At 41.5% G+C, this 23,828-nt stretch overlaps 1 protein-coding gene across 2 annotated transcripts in view; it reads left to right on the top strand.

The window, feature by feature from the left end:
• Window positions 1–19,553, top strand: part of LOC140483178 (uncharacterized protein C6orf118-like) — a 60,853-nt gene extending 41,300 nt beyond the window's left edge. For both annotated transcript variants that reach the window (XM_072581218.1, XM_072581217.1), the window contains exons 7-10: window positions 1,394–1,584; window positions 8,332–8,385; window positions 17,930–17,991; window positions 18,700–19,553. In XM_072581218.1, coding sequence (XP_072437319.1) covers window positions 1,394–1,584; window positions 8,332–8,385; window positions 17,930–17,991; window positions 18,700–18,793 — 401 coding nt within the window. In that variant the 3' untranslated portion in view covers window positions 18,794–19,553. The remainder of the gene's footprint in view (window positions 1–1,393; window positions 1,585–8,331; window positions 8,386–17,929; window positions 17,992–18,699) is intronic.
• The last annotated feature ends 4,275 nt before the right edge of the window (window positions 19,554–23,828 follow it).

Raw genomic sequence — 23,828 nt, 5'->3', positions numbered from 1 at the left:
TAAAGTAGGGACATACATCGTTGTGAATGTTGTGGACAACCATATGCTTTGAGAGAGGAAAAAATGACATTGAGTATGTTGCAAAAGCCTGTCCTAACTGAATGGCTAAATGTTTGTGAAACCTGTGAGAAGAGAATGAGAGAGGCTAGCATTGTTGGTGGGTACGTGATGGTGACATGGGCATCTGAATGTTTGGTGTGAATCACCATGATCTCATTGATTGAAAGAACAGGCTTTGGAGTATCAGAGACTGAGGGTGACTTTATAAAAGTTTATAAACTCGTAAAGGGCATGGATAGGGTGAATAGCCAAGTTTTTTTCCTTGTATGTAGGAGTCCAAAACTGGGTTTATGGTGAGAGGGGCAAGATTTAAAAAGGACCAGAGTGGTAATTTTTTTCACACAAAGTGTAGTTTTCTTCAGCACTGAATACTGACCAGAAAAAGGTTGATTCTTTTGCTCCAAAGTAGACTAATATGTTTACTCTGCCTGCATTAATGCAACTGTATAAACCTCTTATCTATTAACTCCAAAGGGTCTGCTAAGTAATTAGCTGAAGACATTTTAAAATCCAAGTTCCAAAAATAATAATACACCTTTCATCACGCTTGATATACAGTTCCATGTAAAGTCTGTGCTAATACTGTAGGAAATACTTGTGTTTGCAGTCACTGCGCAACTAAGAGTTAATTCAGACTCTTCAGCCCCTTCTAATAGATCGCACATCATCTGTACCTAAACTCCATTTACCCAACTTAGCTGATTAGTTTCCCTTCCCTAATAAAAATCTATCAATCTTATTCTTGAAAATGGAATTTGACCCAGCATTCACAGGGGTGTGGACCAGATTTCTATTATCCTTTGTGTGGGAAAAAACAATTCTAGATTTCAACCCTGATTGACCTGACTCTAATTTTAAGGTTATGTACCTTTGTTCTATATTCTCCCATCAGAGGAAATAGTTTATTTATGTCCATTTGAGTCATTTATATTCAAAATTATAGATATTAATTTAACCTAAGGTAGGTGCTTGGTTTTGTTTATCTGAAAAGCTGTCCTAATGAGAAAAGTGACCAAAGTAACAATACTGTTCTGTTTATTGAAGGAAACATTAAAGTGAGGCCATAGCAGACTCCATGACATAATTTTGAAGAAAAATGGGAACATTTTTCCTGGTGTACTAGTTAATATTTATCCAACGACTGATAAGTAATTGAATCTGACAGTTATCCATTGTTATTTTGGGACCTCGGTATGCGAAAAGTGGCTACTGTGTTTCCCTGTATTTCCTAAAATTTATTTCCTAAAAAGTATTTCAGGATGTCCCAAAGTTGTGAAAGGTGCTACATAAATGCAAGTCTCTTAAATTTCTCTTTATTTCTCTTAAATTGTAGAAGAGCAGTCTGATTTGAAGGACATGAAAACTAGAAAACAGCTGCCGCTTGGCATGGAACAGATGTTGTCACTGAGAGACCATATTTTTAAAACAACAGCAATGATTCAAGAGCTGGAGAATGAGCTGAAGCATTCTATGGTACCCTCTATAATCACTGATGGTCTGCAGAGTTCTTTCAAGGATACTCTGGTACTTATGATTGCTATTTTTTTTTTAGTTGTTGTAAGATTGCCATCTATGAATACTTTGATGTATTCATAGAGGATTCATCACAAAAACTGTGTTGAGATAATGATCAGGAGAGACTGATCAGCTTGGGATTCTTTTCTTTAGCAAAGAGAGAACTGAGGGGTAACCTGATGGAAAATCTTCAAAATTATGGATGAGTTTGACAGAATAGATGTGGAGAAGATGATGCCATCTGTGGGGGAGTGCAAAGCCAAGAGCCATAAATATAAGATGGCCTTTCATGATTTCAGTTAGGAATTCAGGGAATCGTCTTTGAGGTTGACAAAAAGGTCTAACACACATGCAGATATTAATATGGTTTTCACAGATGGATTTAAGAGGAAAATGGATAATTAAGTGATGGGCAAAATGTTTTGGTGAAATGAACTCAGGTGGTGGAACTTTACATAGAACAGACATACATGTTGGGGTGAATTGCCAATCTCTATGTTGTTAAGAACAATCCTGCAAATCTCTATAATCAGTGACTATCAGGATGGGATTACTTTTTCAAAAAGCCTTTTTTTCTATCTCCAGTGTTTTTAGAACTAATTAACAAGTGTCCAAAAAAGAAAACATGCCATCATAAGTTTATTTTAATGAAAGAGATAGGTGGACTTTTCTTAATTTCTTGATTTTCTAAAACATTTAAACTGTGTTCTTTCAGTGTAATGGTTGCAAATATAATTAATTTTACCAAAGCAATAGTTTTAAAATTTAATTTACACAATACCTTTCTCTCTCATTTTTTTCTTCTGTATGTCAGACAAGGTCCAATTGATAGTAATCTCCTCGGAGTCAAAAGGTTGTGCATTCCACGTTCCAGTTCAGGACTTGAGTGCAATAATCTAGGCTGAACTACCAGTCCAGTACTGGGGGTACACTGCAGTGCTGAGGTGCTATCTTTTGAATAAGATTTTAAATTGAGGCCCTGTCTCCCCTCTCAGGTAAATCTAAAAAAAAATCCCATGGCATTATTTTGAAGGAGAAATAGACAGGCAAAAGGCTGGAAGAACACGGCAAGCCAGGCAGCATCAGGGAGTAGAGAAGTCAATGTTTCAGGTGTAACCGTTCTTCAGGATCCTTTGTTTGTCTCTAATTATTTTGAAGAAGAGCAGGAGAATTATCTTTTGTATTCTGGCTAATGTTTATCCCTCAAGAAGATGATCTGGATGTTATTGTGTTCCAATATGTGGGAAGATGCTGTGCGCTCATCTGGTTGCTGGATTTCTTGAATTAAAACAATGACTGTACTTTAAAAGTACTTGATTGGCTGTTATGATTGATGTTGAAGCAGTGTGCTGCTGCTCTAATAGGTAATGTGGTTGACTCTGAACTACCCTCTGGGCAATTAGAGATGGGCAATAAATGAAGCAGATCCTTCGAGCCAACCAGTCCATGCCGACCACAATCCCAAACTAAACTAGTCCATCTGTCTACACTTGGCCCATATCCCTCCAAACATTTCTTATTCATGTACTTATCTAATTGTTGTAACTGTACCCACATCCACCACTTCATCTGGAAGTTCAGTCCACACAAAGCCACTCTCTGGGGAAAAAAAACTGCCCAAGTCCATTTAAGTCTTCCTCCTGTCACTTTAAAATATGTCCCTCCAGCCTTGAAATCCCTCACCCTAGAGGAAAGACTCCTGGTGTTCACCTTATTTATACCCTTCATTATTTTTATAAAGCTTTATAAGGTCATCCCTCAATCTCCTACACTCCAGTGAAAAATATGTCAGTCTGTCCAGCCTCTCCTTATAACCTAAACCCTCCATTTCTGGTAACATTCTGGTAAATCTCTTCTGAACCCTCTCCAGCTTAATAATATCCTTCCTATGACAGGGAGACCAGAACTAGACACAGTACTAGGCAAAAATGAGTACTACAGATGCTGGGGATTAGAGTCAAGAGTGTGGTGCTGGAAAAGCACAGCAGGTCAGGCAGCATCCGAGGAGCAGGAAAATCGACGTTTCGAGCAAAAGCTCTTCCTCGGATGCTGCCTGACCTGCATTCCTTTTCCAGCACCACACTCTTGGCTCTAGACACAATACTGCCAGTATTCTAAGGGCCATGACATAAAAATAAAATCATTTTCCCAGATGCAGAGGTGACAATTTAAATATTTATCTCCGGTTTTAAGGAAAAATATCTATTAGCCAAGTTTCTTCAACAAACAAAATTATTGGTTTATCTTACAACAGATTTTATTTAATGAAATACAAGACTGGCAATCAATTATACTCTGTAATATGGAAGTATAAATGTCTATCCCTCTAAATAACCCAAAATTAACATACCTGCTGACCTACACCCTATAAATAATTTAAGAAGAACAGATTTCTCTGCAGCATTCGGCTTTCTGAAAAAAACAGTTAGCCAATTGGTTCTAGTCCATTAAGTGAACAAAGATCAGATTGGACTGTTAACATGGTCCTCTGGTCCAGCGGGCTGATACTCATAGATGAATTACTGAACATGTGCAAATTTCTCTGCAGTTTTCATAGAAAGTGCAACATTGAGAAATTCCTTCAGTCCCTTTTCTAGAATGACAAATAGGTTTCAATCTGAATTCACAACAAGAATTGGTCACCCAAGCTTCTCAGCTATGGATGCAGAGCCACTAATTTCACAAAGATTTCTGGCATTAGACCTGTGGTAAACCTGTGTGAATTTGAACTGTGAATGTTGCAAGAGTCTAAGGTCACAGAAGTATCACAGCTGATTCCTGCTCAATGCTTGAAAACATTTCCTCTCCGAGAAGTGCCATCAATAAAAGATCATGAGCAGAAAGCCAAATTTATTCTTATTAACTATGATGCTAATATTTTTTTCTCAACCACCTAACTAGAAGAGATGAAGGAATCCAGCACAGACTTTGGCAAACCTGTGCTGAGGGAGGACATATCAGAGGGATCTAGTAGTAAGGCATTGTGGGTGGAGCTCAAGAATAGGAAGGGTGACATTTTGGGAGTTTTCTATACACCTCCCAACAGCCTACGGGAGACAGAGGAGCAGATATAAAGTCAGATACTGGAAATGTGTGAAAAAAGCAGGGTAGTTTTGGAAGGTGACTTCAACTTACCTCTTATTAAGACCATAAGACATAAGAGTGGAAGTAAGGCCATTCAGCCCGTCGAGTCCACTCTGCTATTTAATCATGGCTGATGAGCATTTCAACTCCACTTACCTGCACTATCCCCGTAGCCCTTAATTTCTTGCAAGATCAAGAATTTATCAATCTCTGCCTTGAAGATGTTTAACATCCTGGCCTCTACTGTGCTCCGTGGCAATTAATTCCACAGTCCCTCCACTCTCTGGCAGAAGAAATGTCTCCTCATTTTTGTTCTAAATTAACCCCCTCTAATTCTAAGGCTGTGCCCACAGGTCCTAGTCTCCCCGTCGAACGGAAACAACTTCCCAGCATCCACCCTTTCTAAGCCATGCATTATCTTGTAAGTTTCTATTAGATCTCACCTCAACCTCTAAACTCGAGTGAATACAATCCCAGGATCCTCAGCCGTTCATTGTATGTTAGGTCTACCTTTCCAGGGATCATCCTTGTGCTGCAGTACCAGTATGTCCTTCCTGAGGGATGGAGCCCAAAATTGGACACAGTATTCCAAACGGGGCCTGACTAGAGCTTTATAAAGTCTCAGAAGCACATCGCTGCTTTTATATTCCAACCCTCTTGAGATTAATGACAACGTTACATTTGCTTTCTTAATCAAGGGCTCAACCTGTAAGTCAACCTTTAGAGAATCCTGGACGAGCACTCCCAGATCCTTTTGTCCTGTGGCTTTATGAATTTTCTCACCGTTTAAAAAATAGTCCATGCTTGTACTCTTTGTTTTCAGAGTGCTCATTTGCTCACGATTGGGACTCTCTTAGAGCCCAGGGGCTTGGATGGAGAGTAATTTATTAGATGGGTCCCGGAAAGTCTTTTGAGACAGTATGTAGACAATTCAACCAGAAAGGAAGCCAAACGAGACTTAGTATTAGGGAATAAGATAGGACAGGTGATCGATCAGTAGGAGAGCATGTTGGGTATAGTGACCACAACTCCATAGGATTTTGAGTACTAATGGACAAGGACAAAAGTGGCCCTCAGGTGAGGCAGCTTAATTGGGCAAGGGCCATTTGCGTCCACATTGGACAGGAACTGGGGAATGTGCATTGGGAGCAGTTATTTGAGGGCAAATCTACCTCTGGCATGTGGGAGGCTTTTAAAGACCAGTCAATTAAAGTGCAGGATGGAAAGAATGGAAGAATAGTAATAGCAGGATTCGCACATGTTAGAAGAAAGAGGGTAGCAAGGGAAAGTGTAGGTCCACTCAAGAACCAAGGAGGGAAGTTACGTGCGGAGCTGCAGGAAGTGGGAGAGATCCTTAATGAGTACAGTCTATCAGTATTCACCAAGGAGAAGGACATGACTGATGCTGAGACCAGGGATGAGTGTGTGAATCCTCTAGACGATGTCAATATATTGAAAGATGAAGTTTTGTGTATCCTAAATTGCATTAAGGTAGACAAGTCCTGTGGGCCAGATAGGATCTACCCCAGGTTACTGCGAGAGGCAAGGGAAGAAAGAGCTGGGGCATTCACAGATATTTTCACATCCCCTTGACTAGAGGCGAGGTTCCAGAGGACTGGAGATTAGCCAGTGTTATTACCTTGTTTAAGAAAGGAAGCAGAGATAATTTAGGAAATTACAGGCTGGTGAGCCTGACGTCTGTGATGAGGAAGTTCTTGGGGAAGATACTGAGGGACAAGCTACATGCACATTTGGAAGAAAATCAATTAGTCAGTGACCGGCAACATGGTTTTGTATGAGGAAGGTCATGTCTCATGAACGTGATTGAATGTTTTGAAGAGGTAACAAATGAAATTGATGAGGGAAGGGTTTTGGATGTAGTTTATATGGGCTTTAGTCCCACATGGCAGATTGGTACAAAAACCAAGATCACATGGGATTCTGGGTGGGCTGACTAAACGGATACAAAACTGGCTTTGAGACGAGGACCCGTGGACACAGCCTTAGAATTAGAGGGGGTCATTTCAGAACAGAAATGCGGAGACATTTCTTCAGCCAGAGAGTGGTGGGTCTGTGGAATTCATTGCCACGGAGTGCAGTGGAAGCCGGGACGCTAAATGTCTTCAAGGCCGAGATTGATAGATTCTTGTTGTCTAGAGGAATTAAGGGCTACGGGGAGAACGCTGGTAAGTGGAGCTGAAATGCGCATCAGCCATGATTGAATGGCGGAGTGGACTCGATGGGCCGAATGGCCTTACTTCCACTCCTATGGCTTGGTCATAGAAAACAGAGGGTAACAGTGGACGGATCTTTTTCAGAATGGAGACTGGTAATTGATGGTGTTCCACAGGGACCAACCTTCGGTGCTCTGATGTTTGTAGTATATATAAATGATCTGGGGAAAATGTGGGTGGTCTGATTAGTAAGTTTTCAGATGACACGAAGATTGGTGGACTTGCTAATAGTGCCGATGATTGTGAAAGGATACAACAGGATATAGATAGATTGGCAACTTGGGCACAGAAATGGTAGATGGAGTTTAATCCAGACAAATGTGAGGTGATGCATTTTGGAGGATCAAATTTAGGTTGAATTAAACTGTAAATAACAGAACCCTTAAAAACATTAACATGCAGGTCCACAGTTCCTTAAAAGTGGCAACATAGGTGGCCAAGGTGATTAAGAAGGCATGTGTCATGCTTGCCTTCATTGGCCAGGGCACAGAGTACAAACTACATTACAGCTATATAAACCCTTGTTAGGCCACATTTGGAGTATTGTATGCAGTTTTGGTCACCACACTACCATAACGACATGGAAGCTTTGGAGAGAGCACAGAGAGGTTCACCAGGATGTTGCCTGGTTTCGATGGCATTGGCTATGAGGAAAGGTTAAAAAAACTGGGATTGTTTTCACTGGAAAGACGGTGGCTGAGAGGAGACCTGAGAGAGGTCTACAAAATTACAAGAGGCATAGATAGGGTGGACAGTTTTTAAGGGAGACCTGCGAGGGAAGTTTTTAATACAGTGGTAGGAATCTGGAGTGCACTACCAGAAGAGGTAGTGGAAGCAGATCTGTTGGTGACATTAAAGAGGCATCTGGATGGTTACATGAATGGGGGGTGGGGGGTGGGGGGGGGGGGGGGGGGGGGGGGGGGGGGGGTTGGAAATAGAGGGACTTGGACCAAATAAGGGCAGTCTTTTCAGTTAGTTAGCACCTGATGATTGGCACAGGCTTGAAGGCTCGAAAGGCCCTTTTCTGTGCTGTACTTCTCTTTTGTTCTTAAATTCCAGATTTCATTATAATAATGATACGAGTTCAGTAAATTGCATATTCTGCAAATATGTTGTGTGGGCCTAAGGCAAATTTCATCTCTGCTCCCAATGCAGTTTTATTTGTGTGTTTGTCTTGATGGTTGATTAGTCTATTAGCACTTTCCCTGTTTCGTTTCTAATTGTGTACTTTGAAAAAATACAACTAATCATTCTCAACTGCATCCCAATTACTAGAATATGAACTACAGGCTTTTAAAAATAACAAGTTACTGGAGGAACCCTTGTTTGACAGAATTCTCCAAAGTTTAATTCTGATGCCTCTTGTTAAATTTGCAATGTTATATTGCTAAGAGTTAAGAGTTATTGTGTTGTAGATAACATTCTAATCTATCAACAGGGTGAAATTGCATACTTTCAGAAATTCAATGGCTTTCTTCACAGCAAAATAAAAGTAAGTACACTTATGTTATCAGTTTTACTTAACTCACTGCTGTATTCCTCAATAATTTCCTGATTCCTTGAATGTTCTGAGTTCAGTTTAATTTTCCTGGCAAACATTGACGATCACCCTGAAGGAATGGCAGATGTAGTGAATTAAGTAAGTACCATGCTCTGTGTCTTGTGCCCAAATTCAACAGATCATCTGTTCCTGCTATTGGCCACAGATGTTCTGTATCAAAAGTTTGTGTTATCTCAGCCTGGCTCCCAAAGGGAACAATCTCAACACAAACCTAGGCAACAGCTAATTGCCATTGAATTATCAATTGCACTTCAACAATGCTGAGCATGTACACTTAAGGTGACTTTCAGAAATTCCAAAGTGCTTTGTAAAGTTAGAAGAATATTGGAGAGCGAGTAGTGGAGAAAAAAGGCTATTGTACTTACGATGGTCACTGATCACATTTCATCTGGTGATCTCTACCCACCATTGTCTTCAAGCCCAACCCCACTCAGACCACTTCTACCTCCTTCCCAAAATCTACAAAGAGGATTGCCTGGGCAGACCTATTGCTTCTGCTTGTTCCTGCCCCACAGAACCCATCTCTTCTATCTCAACTCGATTTTTTCTCACTTGTCCAGTCCCTTCCTACTTACAACTGCAATTCCCATCATGCTTTGCCAGTTTCAGAATTTCCATTTTGAGTGTTCCAGCTGCCTCCTCTTCACTATGGACATCTAATCCCTTAATGGTCTCAGGGTTCTCTGCTTCCTCCTGGAAAAAAATCCTGAACCGACCATCCTCCATCCTCTTCTGCTTGGCTGAGCTCTTATCCACTTTGAACAACTTCTATTTTAACTCCTCTCGCTTTCTTCGGATCAAAGGGGCATGGGTACCTGCATGGTATGCCCATCTCTTTGTGGGGAAGAACATAGAACAATACAGCGCAGAACAGGCCCTTCGGCCCTCGATGTTGCACCAACCTGTGAACTATTCTCAGCTCGTGCCCTACGCTATCCCATCATCATCCATGTACTTAACCAAGGATTGTTTAAATCTCCCTAATGTGGCTGAGTTGACTATATTGGCAGGTAGGGCATTCCACGCCCTTACCACTCTCTGCGTAAAGAACCTGCCTCTGACATCTGTCTTAAATCTATCACCCTTCAATTTGCAGTTATGCCCCCTCCTACAGCTGACAACATCATTCTAGGAAAAAGACTTTCACTGTCTACCCTATCTAATCCTCTGATCATCTTGTATGGCTCTATCAAATCCCCTCTTAGCCTTCTTCTTTCCAATGAGAACAGACCCAAGTTTCTCAGCCTTTCCTTATAAGACCTTCCCTCCAGCCCAGGCAACATCCTGGTAAATCTCCTCTGCACCTTTTCCAGTGCTTTCACATCCTTCCCGAAATATGGCGACCAGAACTGTACACAATATTCCAAGTGTGGCCGCACTAACAATTTTGTATAATTGCAGCATGATATTGCAGCTCTGGAACTCAATCCCTCTCCAATGAAACCTAACACACCGTATGCCTTCTTAACAGCACTATCAACCTGGGTAGCAATTTTCAGGGATCTATATACATGGATTCCAAGATTCCTCTGCACATCCACACTACCAAGAATCTTTCCATTGACCCAGTACTCTGCCTTCCTGTTATTCTTCCCAAAGTGCATCACCTCATATTTAGCTGCACTGAACTCCATTTGCCACCTATCACCCAATTCTGCAGTTTATCCAAGTCCCCCGCAATCTGTAACATTCTTCCAAACAGTCCACTACTCCACCGACTTTAGTGTCATCTGCAAATTTACTAATCCATCCACCTATGTCTGCGTCTAAGTCATTTATAAAAATGACAAACAGCAGTGGTCCGAAAACAGATCCTTGCAGCACACCACTAGTAACCAAATTCCAGGCTGAATATTTTTCATCAACCACCACTCGCTGCCTTCTTTCAGAAAGCCAGTTTCTAATCCAAACTGCTAAATCACCCTGAATTCCATGCCTCTGCATTTTCTCCAACAGCCTACCATGTGGAACCTTATCAAAGGTTTTACTGAAGTCCATGTACACCATGTCAACTGCCCTACCCTCATCTACATGCTTGGTCACCTTCTCAAAAAACTCAATGAGGTTTGTGAGACACGACGTGCCCTTGACGAAACCATGTTGACTATCTGAAATCAAATTGTTGCTTACTCTATGATTATAAATCTTATTTCTTATAATCCTTTCCAAAACCTTTCCTATAACAGAAGTAAGGCTCACTGGTCTATAATTACCTGGGTCATCTTACTGTCCTTCTTGAACAAAGGCACAATATGTGCAATCCTCCAGTCCTCTGGTACTAAATCTGTAGACAATGACGACTCAAATATCAAAGCCAAAGGCTCTGTTAGCTCCTCCTTAGCTTCCCAGAGAATCCTCGGATAAATCCCATCCAGCACAGGGAACTTGTCTACTTTCACTCCTTCTAGAATTGATAACACCTGTTCGTAACTAACCTCGATCCTTTCTAGTCTAATATCTCGTACCTCTTTTTTTTCTCCTCTACAATATTCTCCTTTTCCTGAGTGAAAACCAATGAGAAATGTTCGTTTAGCACCTCTCCGATCTCCACAGGGTCCACACTCAACATTCCACTTCTGTCTTTGACTGGCCCTATTCCTACCCTAGTCATCCTTTTATTCCTCACATGCCTATAGAAAGCTTTAGGGTTCTCATGTATTCTATTTGCTAAAGACTGCTCGTGTCCTCTCTTTGCTCTTTGTAACTCTCTCTTTAAATCCTTCCCAGCTGATCTGTAACTCTCCATCATCTCATCTGAACCATCTTGCCTCATCAACACATAAGTCTCCTTCTTCTGCTTAACAAGAGATGCAACTTCTGTCGTAAACCATGGTTCCCTTACCTTACACTTCCTCCCTACCTGACAGGGACACGCAATATCTGTTCCTTAAACCAGCTCCACATTTCCATTGTCTGCATCCGCTGCATTTTGCTACCCCATTCTATGCATCTTAATTCTTGCCTAATCGCATTATAATTGCCCTTGCCTCATCGATAACTCTTGACCTGTGGCATGTACCTATCCCTTTCCATTGCTAAACTAAATGTAACTGAATTATGGTCACTCTCTCCAAAGTGCTCACCTACAACTAACTCAGACACCTGGCCTGGTTCATTACCAAGCACCAGATCCAGTGTGGCCTCCTCCCCTTGTCGGCCCTTTGACATACTGTGTCAATATACGTTGGACAAAAACTGATCCATCCGACATACTAGAGTTATAGCATTTCCAGTCGATGTTGGGGATGTTAAAGTCCCCCATAATGACCACCCTGTTCCTTTCATTCCTACCCAGAATAATTTTACCAATCCTCTCTTCCACTTCCCTGGAACTCTGTGGAGGCCTATAAAAAATTCCAAGCAGTGTGAACTCTCCTCTCCTGTTTCTACGCTCAGCCCACAATACCTCAGTAGATGGGTCCTCGCCAAAAGTTCTTTCAACCACCGTTATGCTATCCTTGACTAAGAAAGCCACACCTTCCCCTCTTTTACTGCCTTGCCTGTTCTCAATGAAAGATCTAAACCCTGGAGCCTGCAACATCCATTCCTCTCCCTGTTCTATCCATGTCTCCGAAATGGCCACAACATCGAAGTCCCAGATACCTATCCATGCTGCAAGCTTATTTCGGATCCTTCTGGCGTTGAAGTAGACACACTTTGAACCAGTTTGCTGTCTGCCAGCACATTCCTGTGACCCTGAAATCCTGTCCCTGCCCTCCCTACTCTCATCCTCCTGTGCACTGCAACTACACCTCCGGTTCCCATCCCCCTGCTGAGCTAGTTTAAACCCACCCAAATAGCACCAGCAAATTTCCCACCCAGGATATTAGTACCCCTCTGGTTTGAGTGAAGACTATCCTGTTTGTACAGGTCCCACCTTCCCCAGAATGAGCCCCAATTATCCAAGTACTTGAAACCCTCCCTCCTGCACCATCTTTGCAGCCACGTGTTCAGCTAATATCTCTCCCTATTCCTTGCCTTGCTATCACATGGCACAGGTAACAAACCAGAGATAACAACTCTGTTTGTTCTGGCTCTCAGCTTCCACCCTAGCTCTCTGAATTCCTGCCTTACATCCCTATCCCTTTTTCTACCTATGTCATTGGTACCTACATGGACCACGACTTGAGGCTGGTTACCCTCTCCCTTCAGGACCCCAAAGATAGATCTGAGACATCACGGACCAAGGCACCTGGGAGGCAACACATCAACCGTGAGTCTCGTTCATCCCCAACAAACCTTCTATCTGAGCCTCTAACTATTGAGTCCCCAATAACTAACACTCTCCTCCTTTCCTTCCTTCCCTTCTGTGCAACACGGACAGGCTCTGTGCCAGAGACCTGGGCCCCACTGTACACACCTGGTAAGTTGTCCCCCTCAACAGTATCCAAAACAGTATACATGTTTTTCAGGGCAATGACCACAGGGGATCCCTCCATTTACTGTTTTGTCTCCCTTCAAACAGTCACCCAGCTTTCTTCATGTCTAGGAGTAACTACTTCCCTGTAACTCTTATTTATCACAGTCTCTGCCTCCCAAATGATCCAAAGTTCATCCAGCTCCCGCTCCAGTTCTCTAACACAGTCTTGGAGAAGTGAGAGTTGGGTGCACTTCCTGCAGATGTACTTGGATGGGACACTACTCACCTCAAACATCATGGAGCAGGAACATTGCTCTCCCTGCACTGCCATCCCTGGTAGTCCCCTTATCGCAAAGTAAAAAAGAAGAGGCGCATAGCTGATGTGTCCCTAGTCTTTAAGATTAGAGGAGGTGGTTGGGTGGGAGGTCCTACTAAGGTAGGGTCTTGGGTTGAGAAAACACTGACTTCTATATCTGGATGGAAATAAAAATAAGAAGTCCTTCCTTTCCCAGAAGCCTCTGCTCTCTGACTTCAAATATAAAAGCTCAAATCAGCGACTCAGCGCTCCCAGCAGGCCCCTGGTCCAAGCTCCCGCCGTTTGAGTTGCTGCTGCAGCTGAAAAACAGAACTGGTATGTGGAACATTCCTTGTTCCAGTCCTATTTGGGCTCCACCATGACTGTTTCTCTGATACATCGATGACATCATTGGTGCAGCTTCCCTCTCTCAGCCTGGATTGGAAGCAAAATTGATAAACTTTTCCAATTTCCATCCTCTTCCACCTTTACCTAGTTCATCTCTGATTCCTCCCTTCCCTTCCTCAGCATCTCTGTTTGTATTTCTGAGGATAGGCTGGCCACTGATATCCATCACAAATCCACTGACTCCCACAGTTAACTTGATTATACATTATTATACCCTGCTTCCTGGAAAGACTGTTCCCATTTTCCCAGTTTCTTTGACTCTGTTCCATCTTTTCTGCTGATGCCAGTTTCGACAATGGGAACACTGACATGTTCAACGTTTTCAGTTGAGGATTCCCCACCATCATGGTTGACAGGGCCCTGAGCCATGTCTGACTCTTCTCCTTCACTTTGGCCTGCACCCTTTCTCTTCCCTCCCACAACATCGATAATGCCCCCCATCCTCACTTACTGCTCTCCCAGCATCCGTATTCAAATCCAGAGGATCATTAGATGCCATTTCTGCCACCTCCAAAGGAATGCCATTTTCAGACACACATTTCCCTGACTAAAACATTAATGCTAAGCCCATTTCCCTGCACTTGGCCCATATCCTTCTAAACCTTTCTAACCATGTATTTGTCCAAATGCCATTTAGATGTTGTTAATGTATCCACCTCAACCACTTCCGCTGGCAGCTTATTCCATATGTACCACCCTCTGTGTTAAAAGTTGCCCCTCTGGTTCCTTTTTATTCTTCCCCCCTAACCATAAACTGATGCCCTCTAGTCCTCGATTCCCCAACCCTGGGAAAAAGATTGAGTGCATACGCCCTATCCGTGCCTCTTATGACCCTATACTTTCTATAAGATTCAGTTCCTATGCTCTAAAGAAAATGGTCCTAACTTGAACAACCTCTTCCTATAACTCAGTCCCTGAGTCCTGGCAACATCCTTGTAAATTTCTTCTACACTCTTTCCAGTTTTAATAAAATCCTTTCTATAGCAAGATGACCAAAACTGAACACAATACTTCAAATGTGGTCTCACCAACGTCCTGTACAAACTACAACATAATTTCCCAACTTCTATACTCACTGCCCTGACTGATGAAGGACAGTGTGCCATAAGCCGCCTTCACTGTCCTGTCGACCTGTGACTCCACTTTCAGAGAACTGTGAACCTGAACACCAAGGTCCCTCTATTCCACTACACACCTTAAGGCTCTACCATTCACCATGATTTGACTTTCCACAATGCAAAACCTCACACTTGCATTAAACTCCGTTTGTCACTTCTTGGTCCACTTCCCCAGCTGTTCAAAGGTCCTGCTGCAATTTCTGATAACCTTCCTCACTGTCCACTGTCCTCACTGCAAACTTACTAATCATGACTTGTACGTTCTCATCCAAATCACTGATATAGATTAATAAACAGCAGTGGGCCCTGCACCGACCTCTGAGGCACTCCATTAGTCATAGGCCTCCAGTCCGAAAAGCATCCTTCCATTATTACCTTCTGTTTCCTACCATCAGGCCAAGTATGTATCTAATTTGCCAGCTCGCCTTGAATTCCATGCTATCTAATCTTCCAGAGCAGTCTACCATGTGGAACCTTATCAAAGGACTTACTGAAATCCATATAGACTACATCTACCGCCCTGCCCTCATCAACCTACCTGGTTACTTCATCAAAAAACTCTAACAAATTTGTGTGGCATGATTTCCCATGCACAAAGCCATGCTGACTACTCCTAATCAAATCCAGTCTTTCCAAATGCACATACATCTTGTCCTTCGGAATCTTCTCCGGTAACTTACCTATCACAGATGTTAGACTTACTGGTCGATAGTTTCTAGGTTTCTCTTTTCAGCCTTTCTTGCATAAGAGCACAACATTCGCTACCTTCCAGTCTTCCAGGACCTCACCCATGGTCAGGAATAGGAGATTTATCCACTTTCATGCATTATAATACATCCAACACACCCTTTACTGTCATATAGACTGTTCCCAGCATCATCACTAACTTCCCCAAGTTCCCAAGTCTTTATGTCTTCCTCCACAGGAAACACAGGAGAAATATTCATTGAGGACCTCTCCCATCTCCTGTGTTTTCACACATATATGTCCACTTTGATCCTTGAGGGGTCCTATTCTCTCTCTGGTTATATTCTTTTTACTTTATTATACTTAAATAATCTCTTTGGATTCACCCTAATCTTCTCAGCCAAAGCTATGTTGTGCCCCCTTTTCACCTTCCTGATTTCCTTCTTCAGTAAACTCCTGTATCCCCTATGTGCCTCCAGGGATTCCCTTGATCACAGCTGCCTGTACCTGACCCACGCCTCCTTTTTGTCTGGTGACAGCCTCAGTATCTCTTGTCATCCAGGGTTCCCTATTTCTGCCAACCTTGCCCTTCACCCTCACAGGAACATGTAGATCTTGAACTCCAGCTATCACACTTTTAAAGGCCTCCCACTTGCCAGAGGTCCTACTGCCTACAAACAAACTACTCCAATCAACCCTTGCAAGCTCCAGTCAATTCCATCAATATTCAGCTTGCCACAATTTAGAACCTGAACCTGTGGACTTGTTTTGTATCTCTCCGTAACTATTTTAAAATTAACAGAACTATGGTCACTGGTCTGAAAGTGCTCCCCCACTGTCACCTCAGTCATCTCTCCTGCCCTATTTCCCAAGAGTAGGTCAAGTTTTACCCCTTCCCAAATACGACCCTCTATATACTGCTTAAGGAAACTTTCATGAACACATAACAAATTCCACCCCATCTAAGCTCTTAACACTATGGCAGTCCCAGTCTATGTTAGGAAAATTAAAATTCCCTACTCTGACAACTCCTGCAAATTTCCCTAATCTCATTGCGTATTTGTTCCTCTAATACCCGTTGACTATTTGGAGGCCTAATAACATCACCACCCCCTTCATATTTCTTAACTCCACTCACAAAGCCTCACGAGATGAATCCTCAGTTATTTCCTCTATTTGATACTCCCCTTAACCAAAAGTGCAACTCCCTTCCCCTCTTTTCTCCACATCTGTCCTGCCTAAAGCACCTGTACCCAGGCACATTAAGCTGCCAGTCCTGTCCCTCCCTTAGCAATGTTACTGTCATGGCTATAATATCCCAGTCCCACATACCTAACCATGCCCTGTGTTCATCAGCCTTACCTGTCAGCTCTCTTGCATTGAAATAGATATGATTTAATCCAACAGGCATTTCTCGCTCCCTGTTGTGTTCCAGCCTGACCTGTCTCTTAAACTTGCTATTTCTGATTATTATATCGCCTTCCAGCCTTGCACTTGCATCCTTGCTATTGAGGATGCCACCCCCCCATCGCCAATGTAGTTTAAACCTTCCCTTGTAGCACTGGCAAATCTGCCCACCGGGATATTGGTCCCCCTCTGGTTCAGCTGCAACCTTTCTTCTTGAACAGGTCACCTCTGCCCCCAGGAAAGATCCCAATGATCTAAGTATGTGAATCCCTGCACCCGCGCCAATTGTTTAGCCATGCATTCATCTGCCTTATCCACTTGTTCTTAGCCTCTCCAGCACATGGCACCAGAAATAATCCAAGATTTCTACCATTGAGGTCCTGGTTTTTAACTTTTCTCCTAGCTCTCTATAATCATTCCACAGGACCTCAATCCTATTTCTACCTCTGTCATTTGTGCCAACATGCATAATGACGTCTGGTTGCTCACCCTCCCCCTTGAGAACGTTCTGCAGTCACTCTGAGACATTCTGGACACTGGCACCTGGGAGGCACTACTCAATATCAGGCCCACAACACTCTGCTTTTCAGTGCAGGTGACTGCTTCCAGGGGCTACTGTAGGCATCAAGTGATGCCTCTCCCTCTCGGTCGCCCTGTGCTTTACCTGCAATTCACTCAATCTTATCTATTGCATTCACTGCTCATAATGTGGTCTCCTCTACATTTGGAAGATGAAACGCAGACTGGATAACCACTGGCACCCAACACTGTCACCCTGTGCGTGAAAAATGACCCCCCAGGTCCTTTTTAAATCTTACCCATCTCACTTTAAACCTATGCCCTCTGGTTTTGAACTCCCTTACCCTAGGGAAGGGACCTTGTCTATTCACTCAATCCATGGCCCTCATGATTTTATAAATCTCTAAAAGGTCAACCCTCAGCCTCCGATGTATAAAGTGAAAAGTTGAGGTCCCAACACTGACCAGCTTCCATGCTAAGAAGGACCCTTTTATCCCCACTGTCTGCCTTCTGCCATAGAGTCATAGAGATGTACAGCATGGTCCAACTTGTCCATGCCGACCAGATATCCTAACCAATCTAGTCGCACCTGCCATAATACGTTTATGTAATGTACTTTTTACTTAAAGTTTTTATTCATCATAAAAATAAAATTGATTACATTTTCTATATTTGTTTCAGGCTCTTGAAAATTATATAGAAAGAACTCTTATTAGTTATAAAATGACAAAAGAAAATAGAGCGTGAGTACCTACATCTTATTGCATTTTTCTCATGGTTGTACATTGACATTAACACTGCAATTTTTACTATCAATTAATTTAATAGTCATAGAACTAGCTTTAATTGTAGATGATAACGATTTTTTATATCAGCTATGTGGAATAAGTGTGTTAGTGTGATTCCATAACTGTACTCGATTATGTTAGTAGTTATAAATGTGAATTAAGCCTTTTTATCACAAACCACTATAATTCGAATTTCAATGTCAATTCCGAACTACTCACTGTACAGCGACCAGTGTCAGTTACCAGTTTTCAATCAGAAAAAAGGATTTTAACAATAATCATGGCCCTTGACAATAAACTATATAATCGCTTCGTTTCAGCAAGCATATTTGAATATATATGGCCAGCGTGTTCTAAAAATGTCTTCATTTTATTCAAACTCAAATTTAAAATTAGCTGTGCTTGAACGAATTGAGATGGAGGCAGTGTTCACAACCCCTTATTTACATGCATGTCACTTCTGTGATATTGGTCTCACCAATTGCTGTGAAAATAATACAGGTCTGTTCCTAAAAAGAAACTTCTCAAATGCTTCAAGGCTTTGAAGATGTAGCAAATACTAACATCATTTTAATGTTAATAAAAACAAGCTGAACATTTATTAGAGTAGGAGGTTATGTTGGTTCTACTTCTTTTCTAATTCAGGCATTCCTGTCTTTCCAGGAACTTCTGGTATATGCTCAAAGACTTTGTGGATCCTGCTGAAATTAGAAAAGCCAATATCTCTGAGGAATGGGTCTGTCAGCTTGCTAATTAAAGTGAGCTTCCTAATATAGGAATTCTCACAAACATCTGTTCATTGAAATGTGTATACAGTGAGAGTCCTAAATTTAGAGCAAAATCATTTTGGCAGAATTTTTTAAAAAATTTGAGGGAGAATGTACTGTTCATCACCTGACTTCAAAATGAGATCTTCTATCAAATGTATAGTTCTGAGAGCTTTTCCCAATACTAAGCACTACCAACATTTATGTAGCATTTCTTTATGTAGCTGACTATGCTGAAGCATTTCACAGAACCATTTTAAAACAAGATTTGATATCAGTTTGCATCATGACATATTAAGACAATTAATCAAAAGTTTGGTCAAAAAGGTAGAGATGTGTGTTAAAGGACATGATAGTGGAGTGGTTTAACTTGGGAATTCCAGAACTTAGAGCTTGGATACCGGAGTGAACAACTAATGATGGAAGCCAGGAATGTGTAAGATCCTAGGAAGAAAATGTGTATTTCTGCAGCATGTTTTACAACTAAAGATGCAGCAAAGTCCTATTGAAAGAAGAGGTAATTGAGAAAGTGGTTGAGTTATAAATAATGCAGAGGAGGTATTAGAAAGGCTTGCTTAGCGTAGAGCTGATAATTTCACAAGAGTGGGAGGGGTGCTTCTGAGGATGCTGAGGCAAGTAAGAATGGAAATTACAAAGATGCATTCCCTGATCGTTATATCCTTGGGAGAGGAAGTGAACTAGAGGAAATGTCACTAGACCAGTAATCTGAGGGCAAAGGTTCAAATTTCACCATGGATAGTTCGAACATTTTAAGTTCATCTAATAAAATTTGAAATTTTAGAAAATGCAGTTTCAGTAATGATTACTCAGTAATGTTAACTATTATCATTGTCAAAAAAAAGAGGTTGGTTCACTTATGTCTTTTAGGGACGGAAATCTGCTGTCCTTACCTGGTCTGACCTACATATGACTTCATATTGAGGAAACTTGTGCTGTTATCATTTTGTATGACACCATCACCGTGCTAAATGGGGTAGATTTTGAACAAATCTATTAAATTAAATCTGGGTATCCATGGGATCACTTGAGCCATCAGCAGCAGCAGAATTATTCCAGAACAGCTGTAATGGTGGCATATACCTGTTCATGTGCAAAATTATTCAGGTATGTCTTGTGAGCAAAAGTCAGGACAAATCCAATCCAACCACTTACCATCTCACCAATCTACTCTCGATTATCATAAAAGTGATTAAAAAGTGTCATTGCTGACGCCGTCAAGTGGCACTTACATAGAAATTAGCTGCTTGCTACAGCTCAATTTAGGTTTTGCCAAGGTTACTCAACGACTGAGCTTGTTATTGCCTTGGTTCAAACATGGATTATAGAGTTGAATTTGACCATGTGCAGCATCAAGAACCCCTAATAAAACTGGAGTCGATGGAATTTGGGAAAAGTCTAAATTGGTTGGAGTCATACCGAGCACAAGAGAAGAATATTGTGTTTTTTGAAGTCAATTAACTCACTTCCAGGACATTTCTGCAGGCATTCAACATTCCAGGTCCAAACATTTTTTGCACCTGCTTCACCAATGACCATCCCTCCATCATAAAGTCAGAAATGGATTGCTCATTGCTGATTGTAGAATGTTTGACAACATTCATGACTCATCAGCTACTGAAACAGTCTGTGTCCATATATAGCAAGAGCTGGATGATATTCAGGCTTGGTCTTATAAGTGCAAGTAGTATTTGTGCCATGTTAGTGCCAGGCAATGACCACCCCCAACAGAGAGAATCTAATCATCACCATTTGACATTAAATGGCATTCCCATTATTGAATATCAACATCTTGGGAATTACCAAAGTAAAAACAGGGACTGCAGATGCTGGAAACCAGAGTCTAATTAGAGTGGTGCTGGAAAAACACAGCAGGTCAGGCAGCATCCGAGGAGCAGGAAAATAGGGTACCATTGCCTGATATGATGGGATGTTCAGATAAGTTGGTTTTGTGCAGCTTCAGAAGGCAGTAGAGGTCCCATACACGAGACGTATGTGGGATGAGAATGTATAGGGGACATATTATACTACAGGTGGCCCCACTACACTACACATTCCCTCATACACACACACACGAGCACACATACAAGCTTATACACGATGATAGTCACGCAGACCCTCTCTCATACATATGCCCTCTCTCAGACACACACCCACACTCAAACTCACGCACACACCCTCCTGCAAGCATCACACTCGCATGTACACAAACATACATGCATTTTCTTCCTCATACACACACACACACACACACACACACACACATATACATCTGTGGGGTGAACTTGCATTTGCAGATACATTCTATTTTGTTGAAAAAGCATACAATCTGTAGGCAGTCAGTCCACATGGCATTTTATTAATTCCTATTCTGGAAGTGGAACCAGTTTGATGTAAATTTGGGATACAGACAAACACTAACCTCACACCTTTGCGTTGTCTGAGCCGAGATCTCATTTTTTAAATATAAAACCTTAAGTTATCTCAGGAATGTGACTTGAAAAAAGTTCTGGGATTTACATATTAATTGAAAACTGCATCCCCATTCTAAGTGATTAAAGACTTAACAGCAATCTAGGTTTGTTCAATATGTCACATCAGTTATATGGCCCTTTGATCTTTTGGTATAAATTCTGTGTCCTATGATCCTGTCCCACTAGCTACATGATGAAAGAACAGTGCTACAGAAGCTTGTATTTCCAAAAACACCTTGTGTTGTGTGACTTTTAACTTTGTCTTCCCTTCATTGTGCAAACATGAGTGAACATCCCCAATGTTCAGCACTATATGTGATCCTTAGATACTGTTCAAATGCAACAGGATCTGGACAATGTTCAGATTTGGGCTCACAAGTTGCTAGTTGCATTCTTGTCACATAAATGCCATGCAATAACCACTTCGAACAAAAGAGAATCTCACCATCACCCCTGTGCATTCAATGGCATTACCATCACTGAAAGTCCTCAGGATTATCATTGACCAAAACTGAACTCGACTAGCCATATAAAAACTGTGGTAGAGGAGCAGGTCAGAGGTTAGGAATTCCTCAGCAAGTAATTCACCTTCTGACATTCCAAAGCCTGTCCACCATCTACAAGGTGCAAGTCAGGAGTGTGATGCAATATTCCCCACTTGCCCTGGATGAGTGGAGCTCCAACAAAACTCAAGAACTTGACACCATTGTGACTATACTATGGATTTGAGATGTGTATTTTGTCCTGTTTTTCTTTGATGAAGAAAGGTTGAGAAAGAGATGTTGAGCAGTCTGCTCCAAAGCCAATAAAGTAAACAGCTTGTGAAGCCTTAGGATTATTTTTAAAATTTGGAACAATTAAAAGTAACCTGAATGGGTGTGGTCAAGCTCCCACAGAACCAAATTTTTTTTTAGTTTTAGCCTTCAGTAGCATTGCAGGGGGCTTGAAGCTAGATGCGAAAGCTCTTATTCCTCTCTCTGTTACAGCTAAAAGCTGGGGTTCTCTTCACGCTGCTAGAATTACATGTGAGACAACGTATTTTACTGAACTTGCCTTTGCTAAGGGTGTGTTTATGGGGTTACTCTACTGGAACAGTTAATTAGTAATACTTAATATATATTATTTTGTTAAGTATTTTGAGAGCTAGACTTAAGCCAATTCTTTTATTTTCTCTTTATTTTGTCTGTATTTTAATTGTAGTGTAAGAACAAAGTGTGTTTTGTTTCAAGCCTGGTAGTTTGACCAATCAAATTGCATCCAAAACACAACGCCTTATTTACATTACGGAAAGGAAAAGGTTAGGGTCCAGACTATCTTCTTAATATATTTTGATAGTGGTTTGGTCTGGTTCATAGCATAGGACAAAGCAGCCCATTTGATTGACACCACATTCAAAAAGACTCAGTCCCACCAATACTAATGTTGAGTTGCAGTAGTATGTACTGTCTACAAAATAGATCTATTCAAACAGCAGCTGCCAAACCCAGCTAGCAGGATAAGGACAACAGATATATGGAAACACAACCACCTGCAAGTTCCCCTCCTAGCCACTCATCTTTCTAAATTGGAAATATATCACTGTTTCTTCAATGTTGCTCGGTCAAAATCCTGGCAATCCCTTCCTTGTGGGTTTACCTACAGCACATGGATTGTGGTGTTTCAAGAAGGCAGCTCACCACCACCTTCAAGGGCACACATTTGGTGATGCCCACACTTGATGAATGAAGAAATATATTTGGGTGGCCATGAAAGTTGGGACAACCAAACTTTCAGTTCTGAAATTAATTTAGAGTTTGGTTATGTAAGTGGATCAACAGTTACGGAGCTGGCATGGGTTTAAAGGAGATGAAATACAGATCAACCATTCCAATCTATATTTACAATTTATAACCACTTCCCACTCCTCCCCGGGCTCTGCATAAAAGTCAAGCCACTCACTCTACAACCAGACTATCTGCCTCTACATGGGAGCTGCCTGCAAATCAAACAGCTGAAATCTTGTCTTAGTAACATCTCTGGAGTAGTGGTTACTGATGGGACTGCAGACTGGAGTCAGAGCTCCCCTAATTGAGCTGGTAACTTCTATGTTTGAAACTATCTGCTGACTCCTAGAATATAGGAGTATGTATTTACAATTATGAGATTTCAAAATGCTGGAGGAAGATGATGTTCACTAACAGATGAATGTAATTTTTATTTTTAGTAATTCATAGAATTATGCAACACAGATGATGGCCACTTGTGCTTTTTAAGAATACAAAACCAATCCAATTTTCCCTATTCCGTTCTGATAGCCCTGCAACTTTCTCCTTTTCACTTTTTATATCCAACTTTTTCTTAATGTTACAATTCATTCTGAATCCATCACCTTTCCAGCACAAAATCTACTGCTTAAATCAAAATCTTATTTCCTTCTTACTTCTTTAGTCAATTCGGATAATCTTCTGGTTCCCGGTCCTTCTGCCAGTGTAAACATTTTCTCCTTGTTTTTCTAGCAAAACTCTTCATGATCCTTGTCACTTTTTAAACAACT

The sequence above is a fragment of the Chiloscyllium punctatum genome, chromosome 11, assembly GCF_047496795.1.
Source record: "Chiloscyllium punctatum isolate Juve2018m chromosome 11, sChiPun1.3, whole genome shotgun sequence".
Lineage (NCBI taxonomy): Eukaryota > Metazoa > Chordata > Chondrichthyes > Orectolobiformes > Hemiscylliidae > Chiloscyllium > Chiloscyllium punctatum.
The sequence above is the reverse complement of the archived record's forward strand: the minus strand, read 5'-3'. Positions and strand labels throughout refer to the sequence as shown.